The sequence below is a fragment of the Dermacentor variabilis genome, chromosome 9 (assembly GCF_050947875.1).
Source record: "Dermacentor variabilis isolate Ectoservices chromosome 9, ASM5094787v1, whole genome shotgun sequence".
Classification (NCBI taxonomy): Eukaryota; Metazoa; Arthropoda; class Arachnida; order Ixodida; family Ixodidae; genus Dermacentor; species Dermacentor variabilis.
In genome coordinates, this window is record NC_134576.1 from 113,833,220 (window position 1) to 113,850,179 (window position 16,960).

General features: G+C 46.0%; 1 protein-coding gene across 1 annotated transcript; it reads left to right on the forward strand.

Moving 5' to 3' along the window:
* The first annotated feature begins 243 nt into the window (after positions 1–243).
* On the forward strand, positions 244–15,191 carry LOC142558146 (uncharacterized). Its single transcript, XM_075670306.1, has 5 exons — positions 244–325; positions 3,978–4,151; positions 6,144–6,339; positions 12,203–12,420; positions 14,714–15,191. Exons 1-5 carry the CDS (start codon positions 276–278, stop codon positions 15,171–15,173), a joined length of 1,098 nt encoding a protein of 365 aa, XP_075526421.1. The 5' UTR covers positions 244–275; the 3' UTR covers positions 15,174–15,191.
* Positions 15,192–16,960: the final 1,769 nt, after the last annotated feature.

Below are 16,960 nucleotides of genomic sequence, written 5' to 3' on the forward strand. Positions count from 1 at the left end.
ACGTAAAAAAAATTTAATAAATCTACGTACTTCTTTTGCAAGCATCACAGTGAAGTGTGGTTTTGAAAGTTTACAATGTTGCTTTGTATACTTCGCTGTGTATTCGGACGCCATTGAATCCTAGGACCTTATTTATATTTGCTTTTTCTTCTTCTTTCTCTTCCCGCGTGCATGCTGGTTTGCGCCGGCAGTGGGCATGTGCCAGTAATTGTTCAGAACAAGTACACGTAGCCATCATGGAGCCGCGAAATCAGTTGCCTCCACTCCCGAAAGGAATGACTTGTCCGGCCGGCCTCTACAGTCGTTTGCTGGTACTCTTACTGTGGTATGTCTGAAATCCTTTCCGGTGTTTACTAAGATTCGTTCTTCTCAGTTCTGTTTGATTCTTATAGTCGAGGAACGTTAAGGGCAGAAACTTGCGGTAATTGAAGCGGAGAGCCGCTCTGACGACTGACGATAAGCAAGAAGGAAAAGATGGAATCGCCGCTACCTGTCCTTCATCTTTGCCTTTGTGGTGATTCCCATGCAAAAACGATGGGAAACAGTCAGATGGGATGCAAACTTGCAGACACCTAATATAGAGAAACCTAAACGTGCTTAAACCTAATCGGGAGCAGCTGACCAATTTACCCAGATTGAATCAACACTGTGGCACTCACAGGTTTACGGGATCGTTCAGCTTGCGTCAAAATTTGGGTTACGCAGAGCCTTCCCCATGCATTTTTAGGATTCAATTTTCTTGGCGCTCCTGACACACTCTATCTCTGCGTACTGAGTGCCGGAGCTCTTCTCAATCCCTAGTGTGGTAAAACTTCGGGCATACCGACATGGCTCGTATACTTTTGACAAGGACTGTGCATTAGAGAAGTCAACATCGTCATATACCATGAAACGCTTTTTTCTTCTCTCTCTCTCTCTCTCTCTCTCTATTAACTGTTTACACAACGCAAAGTGGCTTTGTCGTTAGGGCATTCTGGCACTCAGCACAAGGTCACGCGTTCGATGACAGTCTACGGAGGCTGCATTTTATGCAAGCGCAAGGCAGCAACTTTCGCGCGCACAGGCTTCTTTCCGAATAAGTGTTGCTGGCTTTGTCGCAGCCGCGTCAGATTCTAAACGAGTGGGATTTATGGAAGTTTGCGTTCTTCCGGCCGTTTAATTTGTGCTGCGCTCCGGGGAATTCTTTAATGCGTAATGTTTTCGACTGGTTTTCCTGGAAGATATTGCATTGATGAGTACAAGATAATATCTACCTACTGCAAGCGGTGGCAATAAATTTTTATTTGAAACACCTATTTTTACGCAACAGCTTCCTGAAGTCGTAAAACTTCAAAAGAACATCAGCCATCAAGTTTACACAACTAACTCAGTCGCTATAATAAAATTGCTATTTTTAGCTCTAAATTCTCATGTAAAGATGGGAGAAAGCTTTTTTGTTCATATTAAAAATGATCTTCGACGATCGATCGATCAATCTATCTATCTATCTATCTATCTATCTATCTATCTATCTATCTATCTATCTATCTATCTATCTATCTATCTATCTATCTATCTATCTATCTATCTATCTATCTATCTATCTATCTATCTATCTATCTATCTATCTATCTATCTATCTATCTATTTGTGTCCCTACTTTAGTCAAATGCCTTGCGCATTACTGTTGACGGTCTTTTTGTAATTATTTCTGTAGTAATTTTCTAGCTTTCAGCATGCCTGACAAGTCTCCCAAATTTTTCGCAACCCATACCAATTTCAACTAGTTTTACGATTATACTGAATTTTCTATAACGTGTTACGTATAGGAAATTCAGTTTGCGAATAACGTCAACTTGTCGTTCTTAGAAAATTGATTTGGAAGCCTTGTGATTATAAAGAAAACGCCAGAGACACTTTCATCGAACAAGCTGATACCGAGAAGTTCCCATAAAGGTTAGTATGAGAAAAAAGAAAGTTGCTCAAAAAGTCGGTGTCACCTAAAAAAAATATCATCCTTGTCGTTAATTGTTAAACCAAGTTTGTGACTGCGGTTGTGGTGCCTCAGAAGGTAAATCATTGTTAATAAAGCGCATCTGTATGATTCAAAATGTTCTCGAGAGTGCTATAGAAAGGCTTAAAACAGGAAAGATCTCGTTCGGTTCTTGTTTGCGCAATTTTGCGAATGTGAAAGTTGACAGGTCGCCATGAGTACTTTCAGGAGTCTGAAGACGAAATTCAATTTACGAATAATGATTGACTACTGACGTAATGGATGGTTGATTTTGAAATTACACATTGTATGCATAAATTGTCCTAATACACAGTACACGTGTATATTTCATTGAATATATAAATAATTAACACCCAGACTTGAAAAGAATATGATAATCTTGATTTTGAAAACATTGAGCGAAACGGTAAATCCAACGAAGATTTGCCTATGCCTAGCTCTAACGGTTTGTTGCTTTGTTCTTTAGATACCAGTTTTGGAAGTATCACTGTTTGTTTATAACCGGAATACTTATGTACTTGGTGGAGACGTTGCATTATACCTCCAGACCTCTCTGCATAAACTGCTAGTGTACAGTAAGAATAAATCTGAAATATGTTATACAAGCTGCACTATGATGTAACCAGAACGCCATGGAGAGAAAATTCTGAAGTTACTTTTCAAGTTTCTCGTTCTTTCAACCTCAAACAGGCGAACTGATACCCTTGCCATGTTTCAGACAATAAAGAACGAAGAGGCTTGTGTATTAATTTACATTGTTGTACATTAAATGTAAACTACTTTACTTAACTTTGAGTGTTCAACGATTCTAGAGCTTATGATGAACACTGTAGTCGAACGTCTCAGCGCAACTGACATAAACACATTAATGCACATTTTCAACCTCAAGTTTCCGGTGAAGATAATTTTCGATGTAACCAATTCGGTTTATGTATAAATTAGAAATATAAAACTTGTGTCATATTTCCAAATAATTTCATGGGCTACAAGTACACAGCAAGCTAGCTATATGTTCGTACTTTACTTCAGTCCATATCGTCTTCCATAAACGTACTGAAAATAAAACACCTCTGAGGTACGAACATCCTTGTCTCTCAATTTGTGCGGAAAGAACAAAGATGAATTAGCTGTGTTAAAAGGAGAGAATGGTGGCAAAAGCGTAGTGCAAAAACTAATTTTCCGACCATCGCTGCTCAATCCCCAACTAGGGCCGCAGCTTCGACGCAAACGCTTTTATATAGCAGGCCTGTGCAGTCTGCTTTGTGACGTCATGCTACCTAGAACAGAAATTTACACTTAAATGCCAATGCCTCTTAGATAGCACAAGACCGGTGCAGTTCGATCCCTGATGCCAATACTACGTTTCCCGCTTACCAAATAATCTAATCGGGAGGCTACTGAGTAAGCCCAACGGCACCAATTTTGCACAAGGCCTGTTGACTGCCACTCAATCCTACAGGGATGCTCCCGAGTAACGGGAGCATCCCTCTATCGTATCGTCTGGTGTGACGCTAGGGTTGATTTTGACGTCAACCCTATCGTCACACCACCCTTGGCATTCGAGATTAAGGGCGAGGTAGCACGACGTCATGAATCGAAGACAACAGGCCTTTTGTAATCTATGTGGTGTTGATAAGCCGCCGTGGTTTCGACGTCCATGCTCTGGTCAGGCTAGACCGGGCAATAGAAATTTCAGTCTAGGTAGCACGATGTTATAAAGCAGTGTGCACAGGTATGCTATGCATGAGCCGCTGCCAAAGCCGGTCGTGACCAAAGAGTGACGCTAAAATCACGGCGGCTTTGTCGGGAGCATTCGATGCTTTCTATGGCATTCGGGCAAGATAGCTTGACCTTATGAATTGAAGTGCCCCAGCTTCGGGATATCTAGGACGCGTTATATGTCACGGCAATAATTTGATTATTCAAACATGGGGGGGGGGGGGCAGTGACTGTGATGTATTCCAATCTCGTTCTTTTGTTTTAGCGTGGACCTGGCTCTCATAACCTTCCTCGTGGCTGGCGGGACAACCTACGGCCTTTTGAAGTTCTCCCGCACCGGAACCCCCAAACAGGAGCATCTTCCAAAGAGCTTCTATGACGCGGACGAACTTTCAGGGTACAACTATGATATAGTGCCAGACATACTGCACTTGGTTAGGTAAGTCAGCGAATTTGACAAGCCGAACACTTCTGGCTATGATACAGCTCTCTATACTATTCAAAGGGGGCCGGTAGTGAAATTATCGCTCCCTGTTCTGCTGAGAACCGAAGACACTTAAGGGATATCAACGTTTTTCAGCTTGGTTTAAAGTAAATCATTCTTTGCGGCCCCTACCGGACTCTCCTGACCGAGCCTGCGTGATGATGCAGTCTGTGGAATGGCTCACAGCTAGGACACCGCTCTCAGCTTTAATACCCTTGCTTATGTTGTGGGGTCTCTCACCCGTGCTTTTGGGACAAAGGAACGACAACACAGTAGTGCAAACAATCACAAGGGCATTTATTGCACCTTTCATAGATCAGTGCCTGCTAGCAGAGTTGCTATCCACAAAACATGCCGATGGGCGCGCGACAAATCTAGAAGTCTGACTCACCGCGACCGGAAGCGAGCGAATATGTTCGCCCCATGCTGGATCCCAACGCCTGGTCGTTCGCGTGTTCGGTCACGCCAACGGTGGTGCGTTCGAAGGCGGCCACGCGAGGCGGTCTCGCAGACGCATCGGTCGCCGCGCGTCGACCAGCCGGGGAAGAGCCAGCCCGTTCTGCCCTGCGCCCCCAAGTAACCCTGCCGTGAGGCGGCGTTAGCAGCGCAACACTCGCGCCATCTCTCGCACTGCGCTTCAACCACTCCAACCGCCGCGGGCGCCAGGCCACACGGCGGGCGAAGCCGCCCTGCAGGAGACGAGCTATGCGGGAAAACTAGATCTCAGGGGAGGCGTGAGAGTCGCGCATCCCCACAATGTCCACGATGTTGGCCATGCTTTCTTTACGGAATTACATAGTGACAAAAAGCACGATACCTAAGTATTCTGATTGCAAGAAATATACACAATAACGAGCACAATAGCTTCAATGAAGCAAACCTTTTTATGCAAATTTTCGGGGTTTATGTTTGGCACATATACTTTAGTCGTTCTTCCGCCGAGCAAACCGCTGTTTACTGTTTCGCTGTCTCTAGGATCGGCCGGGTCAAGTATGCGCGCCCAGCCAGGATGTATTGTCGAAGCTAAGCGGGCCAATCACAAATACAGTGTAAAGCGCGGTCACGCGCGTCACATGGTTTGTGCAAAACGCTGTGCAGAGTTTTATACTTTGTTGCGTGGCATTTATTTAACCGCTTGACGAAAGCTTCACGTTCACGTGACCGAGAAATATGCACAGCAGGTTGTTTTTGTCGGCTGCACTACACTGTGTACCTGACAACCGGTACTGAATCTCAAGCATCTGGCAACATGCGGCGGAAGTTTGATATGAACTATTATTACTATAACTACTATGTGCTATATGTACTACTATGTACTATACTACCACTTATTACTACTACTAATATGTACTATTACTACTGCTATTACTACTAAGTACTATATGTACTATTACTAATATTACATCTATTAAGTAAACGGGACAATATCGCCAAGTTTTCGGACATTAAATGTGCATTGCAGGTCCCACATGTAGCTGGAAAATTTTGAGCGCATCACGGGTGGTAGAAAATTTGTCCTAATTTTTTTTAATACCTCACTTGAATCGCCAAGCAGGCTGGAAACGCTGAATTGTGGAAAAATTAATTGGCACGCTTAACGGCTCCCTCGAGGAACCGATGCCGGTACCGAACACCATGCTTTTCTTTGCTGCAAGCATCGGAATTTATTGCTGCAGGAAATGGAACTACGTAATGGCCGCCATGATGCGTCTTTGTTTTTGCATGTATGTTTCGGCAGTTTGCGGCTACTTTCTATAGCGCGATCAAATCAATTGCGGGTTCAACTCAAATCACGACTTTCTTGTTGCAAATTTGATGCAGTTAACTCTTCAACATGAATGACACGTCAAGTATTACTCTGCGATTTTTTCTTCATGATTACCAAGCTTGTAACGCCCTCTTGAAAGGTATTCGCTGTTAACTGCAATCATCTCGGTATCTGCGCAGGTACAATCAGGTAGAAGTGGACTTTATTGACGTGGTGGCCTTCCGCTCCATGTATCTCAACCAGAGGCCCGAAAAGATATACGTTCACTGCAGTCCTTGCGGCTTTCAAGGGAACTACACTCGCTTTCTGGAAGGCATAAACTTCACCTTCATCCCTGCTGTTTTCCCCACTGAGATTTTTGGCATTCCCATACAGGTAAACAAAATCGCTTCAGCCAGACTGCGTGAATCCCCTACCACCTATATGTTTCCCAAAATGATCACTAGAGGGAACTGTGGCGTTGCTATAGTGTCGCTACCATGGCAATGATTCATATTAGTAAATGTATCTGTCTAGTATTTGTGCTTTTGCCTTCCGACGTTCTTGCAGCGGTGTTTATCACGATTTCTTCAGTAGAATTTTTAGCCTGCATTAGTTTTCAGAACACATAAGAAGTATGTTCCGCGCGCATGAAGCCTTGAAAGCATTGTACTTCTAGCGCAATACTTGCCGACCGAAAATTATCAATTTCCAAAGGCGCCAAGCCACTTCAAGCTAGAAAGAAAAATACGCATTACGTGTACACTCTACAGTCTAAATAGTTGCAACCTTTAGGGTGTAAATTTGCAACACAACAATAATCATCATCTGTGTTGCTTGCGCTTCCTTTCGTGAAAACGCTGTGCTCGTTACCTTCCTGTCTAAAATGCTCTTTCGTGCTGATAACCCGCATGTCGTTCGTCACTTGGAAGTACCGGGCTCGCAGGGTTAAAATAAGGAAATGCGGACAAGACAGATGACGGATATTCTTGTGTCACAAATATGCACCCAAAAGGGTGCAACTGTTCTTAGAGTGTAAAAACTAAGAGAGTTCTGGGAACTCTCTTCAAGGGAGTAACTGTTTGTCCCATATTTTGCTCCCTCTTCGAGTGTAGATAGACCCCCTTTCAGGGGGAGTCCTCCTGACGGAGTTTTATCACCCCACCGCGAGGGAATGCTAGTGCACTTTCACATAGTTCCGATACCCTCTCCACATCAGTAACAGTACTCCCCAGGACAGGTACAACGCGGCCAAAGTGGGCTTTTTTGATGTGGTGGCATTCAACTCCATGAATTTGAAGCGCCGGCCCGAAAAGATATACGTTCACTGTAGTCCCTTCTTCCCCGCTGGTTTCCCCACTGAGATTGTTAGCATTTCCGTAAAGGTAAATGAATTCTCTTCAGCCAGACATCCTTATGCCCCTACCACTTATGTGTTTCCCACAATGATCAGTAAAAAGAACTATGGTGCTGTTAAGTACTCTCCCAGACAGAGTGCTTCTACTCCTACAAAACGAGTACTTCTACTCCTCCAAGCGCAGTGGTTCTACTCCCCAAAACAGAGGTCTTGTACTCATTACCGAGAGATTTTACACTTTCAAAGCAGAGTGCTAGTACTCTTTCTAATAGTGTGAAAGCTCTCGCGATGTGGAGCCATGGTGATGTAAGAAGGGATTCGGAGTGTTTACATTTGGGGTATATTTGATTTCTTCATAACCAGCTCCTATACTTATGCTTGGTGAATTAGATCAAGCGATTGAAGGCATCTGGCAGGGAGCGCCGATTATGTTTTAAGCGCTGGCCTTTCTCACACGCCGCAACGTATTTCTGGACGGAGCGGGCAAGGCCTGGTTAAAAGAAGCCTTGGCGAATCTGGTCGAAGGTGCGGGAGACGCCAAGGTGACCTGCCATTGTTAAATCATGAAGTTCTTGGAGAACAACTGACCGGAGGTGCTATGGAATGACGAGGAATAGGGCAGCACTGTCGGGGCGTACATTGTGGCGATATAATACACCATGCCGGAGAACAGGCAGGGGAAGGGACGAATCACAAAACGAAGATTCCAAGCCGGCAATGATGGCGTGCAAGGCGGCATCAAGGCGTTGCTTGTCGGCAACGTGTAGCAGCTGAGAAACGGAGAAAACGCAAGCGTCGGCATCGGGGTCAGGGTCGGCGGGTGGTTCGTCCACCCGATAGCGTGATAAACATTCGGCGTCTTGATGTAATCGGCAAGACTTATACACTACTGCATAGAAATATTCTTGCAGCCGCAGAGCCCAGCGACCAAGCCGGCCGGTAGGTTCCTTGAGTGAAGAAAGCCAGGAGAGCGCGTGGTGGCCGTGATTACAGAGAAGAGCGTTCCATACAATCACGGGCGGAATTTGAAAACCGCGTAGACTAGAGGCAGGTATTCACGATCTGTGATCGAATAGTTGCGCTCCGCTGCTGCGAGGAGGCGGCTAGCGTAGGCGATAATACGATCTTGACCCGGCATGTTGGCGCTGGGCTAAGACGGCTCCGATACCGTGACCACTGGCATCAGTACGTACCTCTGTAGGAGAGGGCGGGTCAAAGTGGGCCAGTTTAGGTGGCGTGGTGAGAATGTTGTTGAGCTGGGCAAACACGGCAGTTTTAGCGGAGCCTCATGTAAGCAGCACGTCCTTCTTCAGAAGATCAGTAAGCGGTCGGGCAATCGCTGAGAAGCCTTTAACGAAGCGTGGGATGCAGCAGCAGAGCCCTACAAAACTTCGGACGTCTTTGACAAACGGAGGTACAGGAAAAGACGTGGCAGCACGAATTTCCTGTCTCGTTGAATACCGGAAGCGTGGGCGAAGTGGTCCAGCACTGTAACCTGCGGACGACCGAAGTGACATTTCGATGAATTTAGTTGCAGCCCAGCCTCGCGGAAGACTTGAAGAACAGCTTATAAGCGCTCAAGGTGTGTTTCAAATATAGGTGAACATACGAGAACGTCATATAGGTAGCAAAGACATGTTGACCATTTGAACCCGTGAAGTAAAGAGTCCATCATAGGTTCGAACGTTGCTGGGGCGTTGTACAGACCGAATGGCATAACTTTGAATTGATATAAGCCACCAGGGGCGACGAACGCGGTCCTTTTTTGGTCCTTTTCGTCCGCAGAAGTTTGCTAATAAACAGACCGAAGGTCTCTTGATGAAAAGTATTTGGCATCATGGAGACAATCTAGGGCGTCGTCAATGTGAGTCAAAGGGTAGGCGTCTTTCTTTGTATTGAGGTTTAGGTGACGATAATCTACGCAGAAACGCCCTGTGCCTCTTTCTTTTTTACATGTACCATGGAAGACGCCCAAGGGCTCGACGTCGGTTGAACAATACCTTTGGCAAGCATCTTGTTCTCTTCATCTTGAATAACCCTATGCTCTGAAGTAGAAACTCGATATGGCCGCCGATGAGTAGGAATGGCATCACCAGTATTTATTGTGATGCTTAACAATTGAAGTCTGGTCTAATTGGCGATTGTTGAGGTCGAAGATGTCGTGGTAGGAACCCAAAAGGCGGCACAGAGGCGCTGCTTGTTCAGGCAATAGGTACGCAGCAATCATGGGACGAAATGTTGCGTCAGGGCAAATAGGACCCTCTGGACATAGTGAAGAACCTGAGCAGACGTCAATTTAAAACGTCGTGATGTGGTCATCACCTATAGCACGCTGAATTGCAATCGATATGCCTTGGGGTATAATTTCCTTAGTTTAGGCCAAGATTGACGACGGGGAGGCATGTCCGGTTATCAGCGACGGTGATGACGGAGAAGGGCACAGTGATTTTGCGTATTAAAAGGACATCAGGTACAGGTGTGACAACGTAATCACCATCGGGCAAAGGGAAAGATGATAGCGAATCGACGAAAGTCATGGCTTTAGGCGGCAGGCGGATGAAGATGGTCTTACTAAAGTTGTTCGGCAGTTCGGCACGAATATGCGCGAGCAGAGGAAGTTCGAGGCAAACGGTACCGGCGGAACAGTCGATCAAAACTGAATGCGCCGTAAGAAAGTCCAGTCCGAGGATTTGCTCATCGGGACAATTGGTCAGCACTGTAAAAAGAGCAGGAACGTGGCGGTCGGTGATACTGATAAGGGAAGCACACATTCCAGTGGCATCATGAATGCTACCATCGGCCACGTGTACGGCTCGAGTAGTAGGAGGCGTGAGAAGCTTCCTCACTCGACGAGGGAGGTTAGAACTCATTATGGTCACCTGGACTCCAGTATTTATGAACGCTCTCAAAGTGACATCCCCCCCCCCCTCTTCGACGTGAACATGAAGTAAGTTCTGGTTAGTTGGGAGCCTCAATCGAGCATTTCTACACAACGAAGACAATACAGCACTACCCCCAGGAGCTTCAAGGTCTAGTTTTCCGTCCGGGAGGGTCCAGAATTGATCGGCGACGAATAGCGGCGCCACTGGGACGACGGGGACCGTTGGCACTGAGGTGACGGCGAGCGAGCACGACGACTGGCATCGATGGAGACGCCTGAGGTAGGAGGCATACGGCGAGGCGACTAACGGCACGGGTAGGCATATGGGGGAGGAGACGGGGAAAAGAAGAACTAGAATATGGCGACGTCCAGGAGGTCCGGCAGTGGCGAGCGACGTGGCCAATGCGCAGGCAACGGAAGCAAACGGGCTTGTCGTCCGGGGTTCTCCACTCGGTAGAGTTGCGGTATTTGTGAGTCGAATACCGATCGCTGTGATTCGTAGCTGTCGGCGCCGGTCGGGCGTCAGGTCGGGAGACGGAGCATGCAGCAGGAAAACCAATGTTGGAAAATTCTTTCCGCACAACTGCCTGAATGAGAGAGATCGCTGGGGCTGATTGGTCAATGGTGGGGTCAAGTGGGCATGGATGGAACGGCGCAGGCCTTGTAGCCTCGAGCTCGCGGTAAACAATACGAGTTACGCACTCATTTAAGGGTGGGATAGTGGTACGGTCGATGCAAGACGACATCGCAGCCACGTTAGGGAGCCGGGAGCACTGTGGAATGACGCGGGGGCTTTCGCCTAGTTCAAAGCGGCGGCATTCCTTTACAAGGACGTTGATGGGGGACACATTGTTAAAGATCAACAAGTTGAAAACGTCATCCGTGATCCCCTTAAATACGTGGCCGACTTTGTAAACCACAGCCATTTTGACGTCGACCTTCCGGCAAAGAGCGAGAACCTCTTGCATGTACGGGACATACGATTCAGTAGAAGACTGAACTCCGCTAGCAAGCTCTTTTCTAGCAGCCCGCTGCCGACCGGTGGAATTTCCAAAGAAGTCGGTGAGCTTCTCTTGAAAGCATCCTAGCTAGAGATCTCGTCCTCGTGTGTTCGGAACCAGACACGAGGAGTGCCGCCCAAGTAGAATAGGACATTCGCTAGCATAATGGTATAGTCCCAGCGGTTGTTTTGGCTAACACGTTCATACAGGGTGAGCAAGTCTTCAGCGTCGACATTATATTCGCCGGAAAATGAGCCAGGATCGCCGGGATCGGTAACGGTAACGTACATTGTCGTCGGGGTTGCTGGAGTAGAAGGAGACGAGTTTGTCACCGGGAGCCATGGCGAAAAGCAGAACGGTGCGGCCGCTGTGGAGCTCCGTGGCGAGGACGGGGAACGGCACCCTCCACCAAAATGTCAAGCGAACTAGGGATTGAGACTGGAAACTAGTTACAAAGTATATTTACAAGGCGTAGCTACAGCGCTGGCAAGTTCAGCCATCAAATCCAGAGCCAGACGGCGTTCGTCGTCTTCGTCGGGGCGCCCGCGTACATCTGCCACAAGAAACACGCAATAGGCATGTATCAATATGCAGCAGTACAGATGAACACTAAAAATAACTGCGTGCCTAGACGATGTGCTCAAAAGCACTTGAAGATATTTACCCTATATTGCTCAGGTTCCTCAAAATATTCACATCTTACTGAATGTCGTGTAGCCGGACAGTTCGGCACAAAACTGTGTTCGTTTTTGCTGTAGATTTCCCAATGTACACTTCAGTAAACGTACAAGCCATTCAGCGCGTTATTCTACAGCGAGAACGTGTTGTTATGCGCAAAGTTAGAACCAGCTAAAGAAATTAAGCTAAGCCTGACTTATAGCTAAGCTATATATTAGAAGTTGAGGGTTGATGGCAAACATGAAATCCTGCTGCTCAACATGCACCCTACCCTGGCTAAAAAATATTACTAACTTACTACTTCATTCATAAACTTACTCTTCATAAACATTTCTCACGCAGGTATCTCACCACGCTACAGACGTGCTCCGTCTGATAGCCCTGATGCGCTACGGAGGATACTACTTCGACAAAGACGTGTTCGTGATTCAGTCACTGCGACGCTTCCTACGATACGAGGCAACCCTCCACTTTGCGGACGGTGTCCTAATGGGAAACATGGTGATGTTCTTTCACAAGAATTCGCGCTTCCTTCGTCTCTACCTAGACACCTACCGCCAGTAAGTCGAGTAGTAATACTTTGCTACTTTACTACTACTGATACCACTTTCCCCGCTGAGAAGCGGGTTCGATGGTTCGGGGAGAATATAATTTCCCTGGTATAGGAGACTACAGCCAACATAACTGACTCTGGAGAAAGGACAAGAAAAGGCTACCGCACAGCGCTGATGCATGGATTGGGAAACCGCTAGCACGCCGCCACGATACAGCAATTTGTTTTTTGCCGGTTCGCCAGACGAATGCCCAACTTAAGTGCGAACGTAGCAATGAAAACCACACGCAACAGGATTGTATATTGAGGTGGAGCAATGAAGGCTCCTGGTATTTAAGAAGGTTTTCTTCTAAGGCCCAGTGCAGGTGAAGTTGAGTTCTCAGTGTGAATCAACAGCAGGCGTGGACGACGAGGGGTGATTCAGAGAAGATCCAATGCACAAAAGCTTAGGCAGTCGATAAGTTAGCTAGTTTAGGGGTCCACACACTTACCCTCACACACACACATAGTTAAATAAAGAAGAAAAATACTGGGTCTTTCTAGGAAAGAAATACGGGATGAAGCGCACATAAAATCTGTGCAAACGTCAAGTGCAGATGCTTGTTTTTGCAATAAAATGCAAGTGGTTGGAGCATTTTATACGTTTATTTCCGCATATCTGTGTATAATCGCGCGTTAGCCGCAATGCTAATTCCATCATGGCGACGCTCTTACGAGTGTAATTTTCTTGGCCAGGTAATTATCTAAAGATTGTTTTTCATTTCAATTATTCTACTATCTTCTCGTAGGGACCTTGGGCAGGAGTTGCGAATATGTAAGACTACAAATACTTGGTCGCAAGAAATGCATATCGCGGCAAATAACATAAAAAATGGTTGTGCTTAATAATTTATTTTGCAGCAATAACTTGAGAGCGACCAAAGAAAATGGAGGTTTGCATGTCCCTTTAGCATACGCTAATGGGGATGGAGACAAAAGCCTGGGCGATCACGAGACATTCGAGAAGTTAATTGACATTTTCAGTGGAATGCGTTGTTACTTCATATCACTTGTTTGCTCAATACAAAGGTCGTTGTTACGAGTGCCTTAATTAACTCTACCCTAATTGAAAGTGCCGTAATCGCCTTTGCCTTAACACCAACGGTCGTGGTTTCCACCATTAGTTCCCACGAGGATCTAGACGCCTATAGCCTAACCACTATCATTCGCGCTTCCCGGGAAGATTTCCGGGTATGTGAACAAGCTGATAATTTTTCCCTAATACTCCATTTGTACTTTTAACAAAGAAGGTTGAAGACTGGGCGTGTTGGTATAGTATATTAGAGACTCGACTGCGCAACATTTGGACGACACATATAGAAGACAAATTTGCGAACATTTTGCGATGCCAAAAATGATCACATCACAAAGCTGGCTTGGCATTGGTGGATGGCCGTGTTTGTAAAATCTTTTTGTTTTGTCGTTACCCTGCCCCCCTCCCTCCGAGCATCTGCCAGTATTTATTCCATTGACAAGGAAATAAAGCGATAGTTGCAAGTAGCGCTCTGTGGTGTGTGTTTCTCTTCCGTGTGTGTCGTCCAAATGTTGTGCAATGGAGCCTCTAATACGCTTATAGTTATAATACATTTGTTACTCAATGGGGTTTGAAAGAGTACTATTCGCGCAGCCTTATTGATTGGTTGAATAACGTTTCCAATAGTGATGCCACTGTTTTGCCTACTACTAACAATGGCAATGGGGAATACTGTGCCCGGAGTGCAAGGCGCAATGCAAGGAGACGCATGTACAACTGGTTTTATAGCCAGAATTTCCTCGCTGCAGCCAGCAGAGGCTCATGGGCCATGTTAGAGTCGTCTAGGCCGCCCAGTGGTCATATCCACTTCTCGTATGCGTTCCTGACGGAAGTACTTTTTTCACAGCGCATCGTCTGCTCGACATTCCCACGTCACGTGTTCAATGTTATGTTGTACTGGTTAGATGAAGTTGAGGCAGGTGTGCAGGCCGCTGGAGGTGGCGCCATGTGCGTAGTCGTGAGCGTAACACACTGCTGCCTTGCCTCGGCTCGAAGTCTTCCGTATGTTTGCCACTTATCTACCCCCTTTTGCCTGAGGACAAAGCTAGATTGAAGACAGAAAAGAAGCACTTGCCCTCCGTTAAGTAAACCAGGAGGAAGTGCGCGGCAGTCCCGAGTTACAGATTATCTTAACTACATTCAATATCTCTTTAAAGAAATTGTTGCGAAGCACGTAGAGATGCGGGGGCGCCTTGTCGCTTCAACGGCTCTACTTTTCACTGCGCAGGTTGAATGACTCGCGTTGGTATTACAACGCGGGCGAGGTGCCCGCCAAAGTTCTCTACCAACCGCATCCGCACCTCGTCCATCGAATGCACTATGGCCTGGAAACCGGAACGGACATGCTAGGCGCCCTGTACGAGCCACACGCCTACCCGTACTGGCGGAACGCTTTTGCCATACACCTTCTGGCGCGTTTCCGCTGGGAGTCGCCATACGATCCCTTGCACGCCGCTCCCTTTAACGAAACTAACATCCGAGACGTCGACAATGCCTTTGGAGAGATGGCGCGCTCGGTTCTGTTCGGAACCTCCGCCTTCGTGCCCCCGGATGCGCCCATTCTGAGCCTTGCCGAGCTCGCGGCCAGAAAGGACCGGGGCGAGGACCTGACCAGCGTGCGCCCAGGAAATGAGCGGCCATTTTTTTACCCTGTGATAAACGCCACCAAGCTTAAACGCCGCCGCTGACGCAACTTCACAGGCAGATTGATAAGGGTGCTCTTTAATTTTGAATAAATTCAAAACATAAAAAAGAGTTTTGGTTTAGCGAACCGGGACAGCGTGTCTAGACTGAAGTGTTGTGATGTATATTGTGTAAAATGTTTGATGCGTTTTTGCAGCGACAACGGCTAGTGGTTGACTCCCTCGCGTTTTTTTATGTCTACCGGAGCTAACCGCCTTCTATTGCCGAAAAACTACATGAAATGGTCAATTTCCTTTTTCCTGTGGCCTTATATGTGCTGAAGCTACGCAACTTCTGCTACTTGCGTACAAGACATGTAACGTCGATGTTCCTATCGATGCATTTGCAATGACTCCGGTGGACAGTTCTCCTGGTTTGTTTTCTGTAGCGTGTAGAGCACCTACAGAAGCGAGACAAATCAAGGGCAGAAACAACGTCCGAGAAGTTAGGGCTTTTTCCGCAGGTTTCTTAAAAAACAAAACGTTCTTCCTGTGAAATACATTACAGTGAAGGAACTATAGGCGGCACGAATGTCGTTTACTCGAATTTCTTCTCAGCATCACCACTCATTTCATCTTGCTGCGTGTTTTTTGACCAATGCTGTCAAATTAAAACGCTTTCCTGGGATAGTCAAAAGCCCAGTGACTTCTTGAGGCACTCCTGAAAACGAAAAAAAAAAAGAAGGCAAGCCACTACCTTTGCCATTTTAGCCTACTTGTGGTTAGAAATTATCTACACTTTGTTGAAATCTGTGTCTGATATACTTTCTTCGGGATCGTCGTCGTCTTCGAGACTTTCGTGATCGTCGTATTTCATCTATACATCTTCTGAAGTTGCTTGTTTTTGCTACATCTGGCCTTTCGAGTACAAGGGTCAAAGCGTTTAAATAAACCTGAAGGTTTTTCCCTAGCGAAGTTCTTGACGTATTACATAAGATGTTTAGGTTGCAGATTGCAAATACTTTAATATGGCAAGAAAAGAAAGAAGAGACAACACAACAAATCAGTAAGGCTAATACAACGAAGAAAAAAGGAAAAAAGAAATACGGAAAGAAATACTGAAGAAATTGAACGGAGAAGTGATATCTACGAATGACGAACTTGTACTTTTAACGCCGCATAGCTGCACAAAGGATGAATAAAGTTTTCCATGTTATCTTTTTTTCTTTCTAAAATAATAAAGACTTGGAATTTCTTTTCCTCAGAGCAAACCTGATGTCTGAGTGTTATTTGCTTTATCAAGCATGACATAATAATAAGTAGTTTCTGTTAAAAAACTCTCAAGACATGTCATTTTTAGCCTTTTTAAGGACACCTCACAAATACAGTGTCCACACTAAGAGCGCTAAACATGAAGTGAACTGAGGAAGGCAAAAATTGAGCTCAGAAAACATAGTTGTGACTTTCTGGGACGTGTTACTGAAACCGCCGATTGGAGGACCATTTTCGACAAGAGTAGGGGAGCAAAAAATTGAAAAATATATATTCATGCGCTCTAATGCTTCACGCTTCTCATTTTTATCGCCATAGAAATTAACACCTCTGATTCATGGATCTTTCTAGTGAATAGTTCAACACTTTTAAACAGCTAAGACAAGAGGGAGTGAGTCATGACGCCCAGTGCATAAGTCGCGAAGATAAGTAAACATTAACACAGGAAGCACATGTTTGCTTCCATACTCGATCACAAAGCGACCGGTCACACGTCCTCTGTAAGCCCTAGCATCATTTAGTTGTCTTCACAAACGTTGACGTGCCATTACGTCGTCGAAGATCTTCGCGTCCTCATAATT

Excerpts from the sequence above, each read along its gene's own strand:
- LOC142558146 (XM_075670306.1), top strand. The coding sequence starts at position 276 with ATGACTTGTCCGGCCGGCCTCTACAGTCGTTTGCTGGTACTCTTACTG. Across the intron at positions 4,152-6,143 it reads GACATACTGCACTTGGTTAG|GTACAATCAGGTAGAAGTGG; the intron begins GTAAGTCAGCGA and ends GTATCTGCGCAG. Across the intron at positions 6,340-12,202 it reads TTTTTGGCATTCCCATACAG|GTATCTCACCACGCTACAGA; the intron begins GTAAACAAAATC and ends TTTCTCACGCAG.